At 37.8% G+C, this 12428-nt stretch overlaps 1 protein-coding gene across 1 annotated transcript in view; it reads left to right on the top strand.

The window, feature by feature from the left end:
• Positions 1-1408: 1408 nt before the first annotated feature.
• Positions 1409-12428, top strand: part of cthrc1b (collagen triple helix repeat containing 1b) — an 18373-nt gene continuing 7353 nt past the window's right edge. The window contains exons 1-3 of the mRNA XM_051721125.1: positions 1409-1526; positions 10209-10427; positions 11108-11324. Of these exons, the coding sequence (XP_051577085.1) occupies positions 1410-1526; positions 10209-10427; positions 11108-11324 (553 nt within the window). The 5' untranslated portion in view covers position 1409. The remainder of the gene's footprint in view (positions 1527-10208; positions 10428-11107; positions 11325-12428) is intronic.

Raw genomic sequence — 12428 nt, forward strand, 5'->3', positions numbered from 1 at the left:
CAGATTTGAGAAGTGAAATGGAAATCTAATTTTCTAACATTTAAGTTTGCCAATATATGCAGCATGAGTTCAAGGTTACATGCTTAAAGTTTGACATGATTACGAAATCTATCAAAAAGTCTGGCTTCAGAAGTCTTGGAATATAGCACACAATTTGTAAGGACTATTTTTCAACCTGGTCTCATAGAATCATGTTATTATACCTACATTTTTTGCAAAATGATTTTACGTGTTTTGTTGAACGTATCACCAAAGTTTCCTGGTGAAATGAACACTAGAGGCTCTACAACAACAATGACTTTTTTTGGCTGTGCGTTGTTGTCTTTTGGAGGATTCTGTCTGATCGGTGGGGGGGTCTCTGTGTCCTGCCAGACACAGGTGGAACGTTGTTATGGACCATGCGCGACACAGACGGGTTAAGCCGTTGCGCACCATCTCCAGGACGCGAGCGGGGTCTGAGATGGGGTGGCAAGTGGGGTGGCAAAGCTCTGCCACCCTTCTGGCCCCGCCACTGGATGTAAAGGACCGTTGTATGAGTCCTGAAGAGCACGCGAGTCGACACGTGAGCCGAGAGCGTCATTGAAACACCACAAAATGACGTGGTTGCTTCAGCAATTGTGTTTTCCATCTCATATTTGCTTTTTTATGCCACAGTCGGTGAGGTTTAGGTACAAGGTTTAGGGTAGGGAGGTCAGTTTTCTTTTTTTTTTTTTAAACTGGATAGAGCATTAAACTTAAATCCTTAAAAATCAGTTTGGGAGAAAATTTAACTCGCTTTTAGCATCACACAGTGGACATTTCACTTCAGAACTGTTGCGATATGTGTAAGGAAGAATGACATATCATTTTGCAAAAATGTCGCCATAAGATAATTTCCATAAGACTATTTTTATGATTTTTTGATCATTTTTGGATTGGAAAAGAGCAGTGTAAACATTCTGCTAAACATCTTCTTTTAAGTTACAGAGGTTTGGAATGACATGATGGTGATTAAATGATTTGGCCTATTAACACCTTATTTTCCACAACAAAAAAAAATTTTTTTTTTACATTTTTTAACTGCTACCAAAAATCTCTCTCTTACAACAACACCTAAAACAGGGCTGCTTTACTTCAAAATGTACATTGCAGCAGAGAAAAAGACTTTAAGCAGTAGAGGTCATCTCACCTGTGCAAAACATTAATAGGGCCTGTCATAGAAAGCACTGATGAAACATTCAGAAATATTGATTCTCGTTTAATGTCACATTATAGCCTATAATACTCTGATTCTACATGTGGAAGAACTTTCACCAGTGGTCTGGGAATAATTGGTCCCTGGAGAGGATACATCCGCCCTCTCTCTCACTCTCTCTCATTCCTGTCAAACAAACGGCAGCTGTAGTCCTCTCTGACCGCTCACTTCAAATATGGGGCAGCTCAAGACACGAGTATTGATCATCTCCTGCTTATTATTTGTTTGCTATGGAGCAGAAAAATTACAAAATAGAGGTCTGCGCCAGAAGGATGTCGATTACGTGGAGAAAGTAAGACAGTATTTATTGCATTATTTATTTCATTTATTTGCTTTAAAATATTAACCTTTAAGGGCAAGATAAATTGCATGCAATTTTGAGTGTATTAGTGTACCTAAACAATTTATAGCCAGAGTAAAGTTTTATTGCTTTGTGATTGCTCTTTCATAGCTTAGAAAGAATTTGGTGAGAAAAGTTTTACTTGAGCAAAAGTCTCTTTTTTTATTTTTCTTTTTTTTTTTTTTTTTTGTCTATAAGAAACAATTAAGACATTAAAGAGATCTCTGTTATTTTTCATATAAGTGTCAAGTTTGTCTCAAATGTTTGCCCTTAAATTCCTCTTGAGAAATAAAATAGAAACAAATTAGACAATTGTTGAGAGTATATAGAGTGTCTGATTACTGGGGCCTTTTTCTCAGGAAACAACTGAGAAGCAGGAGATTTAATCTCATTGCTGTCTTGGTGTAATAAGTAAGAGTTATTAAAGAAATGGAAAGGAAGTTATCCATCATGCAAAAGTTCTAGAAGCTCTTGGTTTTATTAACCAGATGTTATTTTGAGCAGTATGAAAGAGGTTGTTAAATCTTTATATATTTCAGTTTCAAAAAGTATATTCGTGAGTGAAAATAATTGCCTGATTCAGACATGGTGTTTGATTCTGTCAATTTTAATAATCAATATTCTAACTGAATTCTCGCAGACAGAGCAAGTTTTCTTAGTGACTAAAGTCTTTGCCAGTACTGAATAATGCCAGTTTAATTTTTGCACATGCGATAAATATACAGTCACAGAGTCCTGGTAACAAGAGTTTGATTCTTAAAAAGGATGTGATAAAAATATTCAAAGCCCACTAAGACTTTGTGCAGAAAGCTAACTTGAATGACATACTGTATTGGTATTGCTGTAAGCCACTAATAAAGGTTAGTCTATATTTTGACCAGGCTATGTGTGGAATAGCATACTGTCATACTACTCATACTATTGCTGCATACCGGGCATTTTCCCAGTGGGCCGAAGCACTTTGGGGCCGATCAGGGGTGGACTGGCATCGGGAGAACCGGGCGGGCTGGTGGGCCGGCCGTGAAACGGGCTGAATGGGCCGCGATAAGCTGAAATGAGAAAAGGACAGCGACCCCCCCCCCCATTTCTATGTAAAATCCCGGGCCGATTTCTCTTCCCAGTCCACCCCTGGCTGCAGTATACACAATAATGTATAGAATGCACAGTGTTTCCACATTGTTTGTATGCATAGAGTTAGCCAAAATTTGCTGTATACAATCAGAGCGTACTGTGTGTCTTACTGTATGTCACAATGTCTTTCATTTCGACTTGACCTACAATTTCAAGTGTCATGAATAACCAATAATATCAATGAAGAGTATAATGATTATTTCTTGACTTAATAATATTTGATCGGACTGCCTAGAGTGAAGAAATTGGCAAAAAAAAAAAAAAAAAAAAATGCAAAACTCCAGTACTTCCAGTAACTGGATGCCACTTGCTTATGGTGTGTTCAAGTCATGTAGGAGAGATCGTATTTGGATTTTCTTCCAGACCTGACGATCTAACTCCTATTATGCTTGATAAATTGACAACGTGCAAGCCCAATCGACACAGGTAGATTTCTGCCCATTACCCCGGTACTGCCTTGCATGTAAATATCTTTATCGCCGTACTTAGCGGCTTACCCAATGTGCGCAAGTGTGTGGTGCACATGTCTGTTGAAGTTTTGATGTCAAAAGCTGAGAGTAGATTTCAAATCTCGTAAACGTGGTTTTCTTGCATTGTCTGATATTTTTAATAAGCTGTTTTTAGGTAGTTATCAGCATATTGGTGTGCATTTAAAATGCCTATTAGGGCATGCTTCTGTTATCACAGCATAATTTTTTTTAAAGATAGAATATACAGTGTATACTCTGCAATCTGCAGTAAGAATTAGGCTTTCCTGTATTAGTCATCAAAGTAAATTGAATTTACAGCTGTTAGCTGTTAAAAAATTCCACAGCTCATTTCATGCCTTGATTGCTTTAAACTCTCCTGAGGTCCGTTCAAAGACAAATTTGATATTCATCTTTTGCATAATTTTATTCAACAATCTCGCCAGTGGAACCATCTACATTTTTATTAGCAAGTAACAAAGTTTAACTTTGAATAGTCCAGACAGACATAATCAGCAAACCATGTCTATGCCAACCCTCTAGCTAAAACAAAACATTACAAGACTCGGTGGACCAAAAGTAATTTGTTCTACGAGGTGGATATTGTTGATATTGTGGACCCGAAGCATACTTCACGCAAGTATGTGAGCACAAATGCTTCTAGCTGCAAACCCGATTTTGTGCATAGTTGCATTTGCGAAATATGTCAGACTGTATGCATTGCTTTCACAGCATTGCCACAAGTGGTGCTATTGTGGGCATTAGTGTAAACTGTCTTTTTCTACAGTCAGTTTTTTCTATCACGCCAACTACTATCATTACTGAGCAATAATTTGAAGAGAATCTTGCATGGTAGTTAATATCAACTAGGGCTGTCGACTTTATGTGTTAATGTAGTGTCATTAATTATAACATGAATATTAACGCTGTTAATCATGCCCTCTGAGAGTCAGTCACACAGGATGTGTTCTTGACAGCTGGGTGAAGCACAACAGAATGCATAGGTGTCGAGATGCTATTTTTTCAAAGTTTCAAACTACTTTCAGCTTGATACATCATCTTAAAAACATGCCATTTATGATGCTGAAAACCAGTGAGGTGCTCCAAAAGCATTAAAAGTAACAACAATTAAAAGAAGCGCAATGGAATCCAAGAATATTGACCTCAAAAGCCACTTTTTGTATTGTCTAATCATTGCTTTATTTGTCTATCACAATAATGCTATATATTTAAATCTGAATCATCTTTATTTGAGGGCCTTTCTCAGCAAATATTGATTTATATGATTTATAGCGAATTGACATGTCATGTAATTAATTTGATTAAAAATGTTAATCGATTGACAGCCCTAATGACAACAATTACAACGGGTTTAATATTAAAGATCTACACTCTGGAGAAAGCTCTGACAGAACATTTGATGGATATTAATTGTGTTGTAAGGGTGTTGAAAGAGCCGTGTCTTGCCATGTCCACGCCAATATGGTTTCGTCTAAAAACACATTGATTTTGCTACGTTTATGCCTCTCATCCAAACTGGGATGGTGTTTTCCTCTTCCGAAAACAAAGAGTTTCGAAAATTGTTCTCCATTACCGCATACTTCGGAAAGCAATGACGTTTTGAAACTGAAAATGGAGTTTTCAAACTTAGCGTGAATTAGTGTGGATGCAGCCTCAGTTTGAAATCTACCGCAAATTGTATTGCCGAAAACTGGACCCGCCTCTCTGAAAATGAAATAATAGGTTGACAGATGCCTACACTCACTGAGCACTTTATCAGGTCAACATTACCTGGAGCTCCTGACCCGTATCTGAATGATTTTTTACATTGCACTGCTGCCACACTATTGGCTGATTAGATAATCGCATGAATAAGTAGGTGTACAGGTGTACCTAATAAAGTGCTCAGTGAGTGTTTATTTAAGCAATAAGGTACGAGAGGCCATGCTATATTGTGAATTTTGTCACTATGTCATTGTGGTATATTCACAATGTGGCACAGCCTTGAATTCCTTATTGCTTTTATAAAACTGTTACCACATTATAAAAAATATTACGGACACAAATGTTCATTAAAACGTATTTAAAAAATTTTTTTAAATCATTAAATACCATCCTTCTGCTAGAAGAAACACTCCCTGACAGTGAACAGTAAACAGAATGTCGCTTGGCAACAAGCATAACTGTCAGCTATGGGTGCAGCAGAGTGATACAAATAGAAGTTCCATAAAGAATGTATCATGAATAAAGCACGGCTGTTGACCAATCAGCATCCAGCATCGGAACTATCCATTTTATAATGACATTTAAAGCCCCTTTTTGTATTGTCTAATCAACGCTTTATTTGGCTGCCACAATAATGCAATATATTTCAATCTTAATTATTTTTTTTGGGGGCCTTTCTCAGGAAACATTTATATATGTGATTAATTTGATTAATTAATCAACAAAAATGTTAAAAGATTGACAGCCCTAATGTCAACATGTTTATCGCTAGCTACCTAAATTACAACACATTTGGTTTAATAGCACAGACCTACGCACTAGCAAAAGCTCTGACAGAACATTTGATGGATATGTTTTTTTTGTAATTTTTTTTTGTAATTTTTAATTTTCTCCCCAATTTGGAATGCCCAATTCCCAATGTGCTCTAAGTCCTCGTGGTGGCGTAGTGACTCACCTCAATCCAGGTGCGGAGGATGAATCTCAGTTGCCTCCACGTCTGAAACCGTCAATCCGAGCATTTTATCACGTGGCTTGTTGAGCGCATTACCGTGGAGACGTAGCGCATTTGGAGGCTTAACGCTATTCTCCGCGGCATCCATGCACAACTCACCATTCGCCCCACCGAGAGTGAGAACCACACATTATAGTGACCACGAGGAGGTTACCCCATGTGACTCTACCCTCCCTAGCAACCGGGCCAATTTGGTTGCTAAGGAGACCTGGCTGGAGTCACTCAGCATGCCCTGGATTCGAACGCACGACTCCAGAGGTGGTAGTCAGCGTCAATACTCGCTGAGCTACCCAGGCCCCCCGATGGATATGAATATCAACTAGCTTTGAAGGTGTTGAAAGAGCCGTGTCAGGCCACGTCCATACTAATACTGTTTCATCTGTAAACGCATTGTTTTTCTACATTTATTCCTTTTATCCACACTGGAACAGAGTAAAAACACTCTTCATTAACACATAGCCTACTTTGGAAATCGATGACGTTATGAAACTGAAAACGGATTACAGTGGACATTGTCTCAGTTTGACACCAACCGCAATTTGGATTTCCAAAAGCTGGACCCGCTTCTCTGAAAATATAATTGGTCAACAGATGCCTACATCAGAAGATGTTGCAGCAAAATAAAAATAAATAATTCTTAACCCTTGGTCTCATGACGATGCGTTTACTTTCGCAAATCCTTTCGCAAATCCACTATCCCCATTGAAATCAATTGATTTGCAGCATTCTCTGATACAGCACACACTCTTTGCACTCTAATGCCCCCTTGAGTACTGAGGTAGTACCGCTTTATTTCGCAGGCTACCACATAGTAGTTAAGCCAGTTTATCACAAACTGTAATCAGTACAATAAGCTAAATCAAGCATCAACTGATCATAGACTGCGGAAAAGGCCTTTGTTCCTGGATGAGAGATGCTTTTTCGCCAGAAAGTGTTTTATTGTAAATGATTGTATCAGCTAAACATCCCGCTAAATTTATCACTTTAATGAAAAAGGGAGTGGTAATCCTTTTCAATTTTGCTCACAGTGGGTTTAGATTATAGATTACATGGAGGGTACACTTGACTAATGAAACTGGCATGAATAGCCACAGAAGAATGTTCTGTGCATAAGAATGCTTTGTTTGCAATGCAGACATGGTCTAAAATTAACACTTGGCAAGTACAAAATGCTATTAAGAATTGGCTTTAGTGTGTAACAATAAAACAAAGATTTACGCCAGTTACTGGTAATTTAATCATTAGCTGCGACATTACATGGATCAAGTCGAACTGTAAGAATGTTAATTTGACCCACACTGATATAAGTGGTATACAAACTACTACATACAAAATACTAAAGAAAAATCTGTTGGCTTTCATGCTTCATCTAATAACTTTTATCTCAGTGAAAACTTTACCACCAGATGTTTATCTATGATGTCTAACGGTGTTTTTTGTTTGTTTGTTTTTTTCACAGAACTCTATGTGGTGACATACATGGGAATTTTCTCTCATTAAGCCACCAAAACATAGGACATTTGAAGGACAAAATCAATATTTCTCCTGACAAAAACTACTTTAATCAGCCTAAGCTGTTTTTGCTGGTTTAAGCAGGTTTCCCAGCCTAGCCAAGCTAGTGTTTTGCTGGTTTTGCTGGCTGGCCAGCTGATATCCCAGCCTGACTAGCTAAAAAGTGCCTAAGCCCCTTTAAAACCAGACAACAGTTATAGGTCAGCAGACCAGCCCCATATAGCAAAAAAAACATGTATAAAAGTATTTTATTATATATTTTAGCAATATATTTTTGGCCATTTTTTAAATATTTCAAAATCCAAATGTATAAATATTGTCCAATATATATATATATATATATATATATATATATATATATATATATATATATACATATAAATTGGACAATATTTATATATAAACATTTTGCCCCATATATAGACAGACACATGATACATCAGGTGTGTTCTCTCAATAAAAAGCACATTGAAGTGCACTGAAGGCTGTGAGCAGTGCCACACAGCACTGCGAGCTTATAAATATGAATACATTTTACTTCCTGGCTTGCCTCTGGCCTGTATCGGGAAGATTTATTACCTATTTAAGGGCCCTTATTTCCACAGCTCTTTGCTCGCAGGCATGCTGATTAGAGTCTGCATTACTCTTGCAGAAGAGACTTGGGTGACAGCGGTGCTACTTAATGCTAAAACCAGATCTCCTGAGCTCTGTGCCTTGTATTGTTCGCACAGACAAGGTTGGGTTACCACAATGGCATTGCTTAATATTCAACCCTTGACATTTGGAAGCATTTGGATATTGAGATACGAATGTTTAGTGCATCATTGCCTCACTTATGTGCACACATTTGCACAAAACTCTCTAAATAGCTTATTAGGCGTGCATATTTTCTACATGATCGGAGAGGCCACTGGTTGTTCCACCTGGCATTTTGGCTCAGTTTCCTAACTTTTGGTGCACTGGTATTACTCTGCACATACTGAGTGAGTGTGCGTTAAAATGCATTTTTTATCAAACTGCCTGCAGGATTATTGAGCTGTTTTTTTAGTCATGCCATGCACTATCAACATATCCCAGACTGTCTACATATTTGGATGTTTTATTAGCGGTGCTTGCTAAGCCATTTTTATTATTATTATTATTATTATTATTATTATTATTATTTTTAAATCCATAGGCTTACAGTGAAGGAGTGACCCAAACCATATCTAGAGACCAGAATGTCATAAGCCTCTTTTATACCATCAAGCTAAACAGTTATCATACCAATCAAGTCTTGCTGGCACGGTTATTGTTATTTTTCCATTGTGGTGAAATCTGGATTAATGGACTGACTGAGCAAGTGCCCAATCGTATAATATAATCGTGTTTGTAATCATACCGTAAATGAAAATGATCTCATCATTTACTCACCCTCATGCCATCCAAGATGTGTATGACTTTCTTTCTTCTGCAGAACACAAATGAAGATTTTTAGAAGAATATCTCAGCTCTGTAGGTCCACAGTGCAAGTGAATGGTGATCAGACCTTTGAAGCTCCAAAAAAAAAAATCACATAAAGGCAGCATAAAAGTAATCCATAAAACTCCAGTGGTTTAAAGCATGTCTTCAGAAGCAATATGATAGATGTGGGTGAGAAATTGATAAATATTTAAATTCTTTTTTACTGTAAATCTTCACTTTCACTTTCACTTTCAAAATGTAAAAGACTGTGAAATTGGAGATTTATAGTAAAACATTACTTAAATATTGATCCGTTTCTCACCCACACCTATCATATTGCTTCTGAAGACATGGATTTAACCACTGGAGTCTTATGTATTACTTTTATGTGGCCTTATGTGATTTTTGGAGCTTCAAGTTACGGAAGTAAAATGGATTGCAGACAATGTTTCATGCTAACTTCAAAGTTAAAAGCTGAGTTATACTGTTAAGCAATGTAAAAGAAGAGATTTTAGAACAGGTTTCATGCTAGAACACTTTATCATGTATTTACACTGTATTAACACTGTTCTGTTACAGATTTACTGGTAGCAGTTTATAATAAGGTTACATTTGTTAATATTAGTAAATGCATTAGGGAACATTAACAATATTTTTTTTTTACAGCATTTATTAATCTTTGTTACAATTGTTCATTGTTAGTTCATAGTGCATTAACCAATGTTAACATATAGGCTACAACTTTTGATTTGAAAAATGTGTAAGTATATGTTGAAATTAACATTAATCAACATTAATAATTGCTGTAAAAGTATTGTTCATTGTTATTTCATGTTAATTGTTATTAACTAATGTTAACAAATGTAACCTTATTTTAAAGTGTTACCGAATTACTTGTAGCGTCTATGTAACAATGGTCCAAATCATAGATATTTAAAGTGTATAGCTTGTGTTAATTTACTATACTGAGTCGGTAGTGTTATTGAATGCCCTTTCCTCATTTAAGTCATATATCTAGTTTGAAGTACATAATAAATCACATTAATATTGACCAATAGTGGCTCAGTCTCAATCCAGTGAGCCATAATGGGACTGTGCCCAAGAATGGGCTATTTTTCCTTGTACATTAGTAATATAATGAATAAATGGCTTGAACTGTACAAGTTAGCCATATAATGGTTTTTACATTAGTAACCAAAGAACACACTGTATAGCCTATTCCAGAAGTATTACACTTACTTTCTAGAGTTGGATGATATTTTTAGTATGCCTCTTACAAGACAAAAAAAATAAAAAAATCTGCTCCTTTAAAGCCACACCTGTTGAATCCTGTACGTTTGCCAGTATTCCAGCTGCCTCCAGGGTCCTGCAGGCACTCCGGGAAGAGACGGAAATCCAGGTGTGAATGGAATTCCGGGCACTCCGGGTGTCCCAGGTCGGGATGGTGTGAAAGGGCAGAAGGGTGACTGTGTGTCAGAGAGGTTTGAAGAGCCATGGAAACCCAATTACAAGCAGTGTGCCTGGAACTCCCTTAACTATGGCATCGACCTGGGGAAAATTACAGTAAGAGGCCACATTGTTGTGATTTCTGTCCCTCCTATCACTAAAGTACCAGAAAGTACCATGATTCTTCTTTAGTACCATAGTAATAACATGTTTTGGATATATACTGTATTATGGTAATACCATGGCGGGATTTGAAGTACTTTGACTACCTTGTAAATTCCAAGGTTGTGCAACTTGTATGACAATTTGTTTGCTATATGTTTTTCTCATTTGTAAGTCGCTTAAATGTAAATGTGCAAAATTCAGAATATACGAATTGCTTTCTTTGAATTTAGTTGAAGTTTGAATTGAATTGTCCATGCCAAATTGGAAGTTGAGTTGGAATGACAGGAAGAGGAATTTACTTAACTGCAATTAAAAGAAATTTAACACAGTCACACATCAATTTTGACAAAACATAAATAATGACTACATAAATCTTGACTAATTTGGCCTCTTTGTTCCCTTATATGTAGATTTGTTTCCCCGCAAATGATCTGATATATTTCCAGCTGAATATGTTCAAAACAATTAACACAGCCATCTAAACAGATCTGAGTTAATATAATCTCATTCCATCACTAAGTACTCCATTTAGGCTTTTATAAGTGTATATAATTGTTTTATTCTTCTTTAGATGAGCTGTAGTGTAAACAAGGCATCAAATTCATCAGCTTGTGTTGTGTTACTGTCCTCAGGAGTGTACATTCACTAAGCAGCATGCAGACAGTTCTCTACGAGTGTTGTTTAGTGGGTCTCTCAGGCTGAAGTGTAAGACAGCTTGTTGCCAGCGCTGGTACTTCACTTTTAATGGGGCAGAATGCTCTGCTCCACTGCCAATAGAGTCCATCATATACCTGGACCAGGGCAGTCCAGAACTCAACTCCACCATCAACATACACAGAACCACATCAGGTAAGGAACAGCTCATTTACTCTGGATAAGTGACGTCTGATCTGTAAGTCTGTCAAGACTAGCAATAGCCTACTTCAGTTTTCCATAGCATACAGTACATCAGTCCTGTTATTGGAGTCACAGAAGCCATTTTGTCAGGTTCAAACTAGGGAATACTGTAAATACACCTCCAGTTAATACATGCACTGGTCCATTTAATTAAATTCCATTTGAAAAGATCATTTTTATGGTGAATTCTGTATGTATTTTTTTTATATATTCTTTTTAGACTAAGAAGTTTTTCAGTTAATAATGTAATACTGTTGGGATCCTGGGTAGCTCAGCGAGTAAAGACGCTGACTACCACCTCTGGAGTCACGAGTTCGAATCCAGGGCGTGCTGAGTGACTCCAGCCAGGTCTTCTAAGCAACCAAACTGGCCCGGTTGCTAGGGAGGTTAGAGTCACATGGGGTAACCTCCTCATGGTCGCTATAATGTGTTTCTCGCTCTCGGTGGGGCGCATGGTGAGTTGTGCATGATTGCCGCTGAGAATAGCATGAAGCCTCCACACGGGCTATGTCTCCACGGTAACGCGCTCAACAATCCACGTAATAAGATGCGTGGATTGATGGTCTCATACGTGGAGGCAACTGAGATTCATCCTCCACCACCCGGATTGAGGTGAGTCACTACGCCACCACGAGGACTTAGAGCGCATTGGGAATTGGGCATTCCAAATTGGGGAGAAAAGGGGAGTAAATCAAAAATATTCATATATAATAAATAAATAAAAATAATGTAATACTGTAAGGGGGCCAGGGTAGCTCAGCGAGTATTGATGCTGACTACCACCCCTGGAGTCACGAGTTTGAATCCAGGGTGTGCTGAGTGACTCCAGCCAGGTCTCCTAAGCAACCAAATTGGCCCGGTTTCAAGGGAGGGTAGAGTCACATCGGGTAACCTCCTCGTGGTCGCCATTAATGGTTCTCGCTCTCAATGGAGCACATGATAAGTTGTGCGTGGATTGCGGAGAGTAGCATGAGGCTCCACATGCTGTGAGTCTCCACGGTGTCATGCACAGCAAGCCACGTGATAAGATGCGTGGATTGATGGTCTCAGAAGCGG

This window comes from Myxocyprinus asiaticus, chromosome 16 (genome assembly GCF_019703515.2).
Source record: "Myxocyprinus asiaticus isolate MX2 ecotype Aquarium Trade chromosome 16, UBuf_Myxa_2, whole genome shotgun sequence".
Taxonomy (NCBI): Eukaryota; Metazoa; Chordata; class Actinopteri; order Cypriniformes; family Catostomidae; genus Myxocyprinus; species Myxocyprinus asiaticus.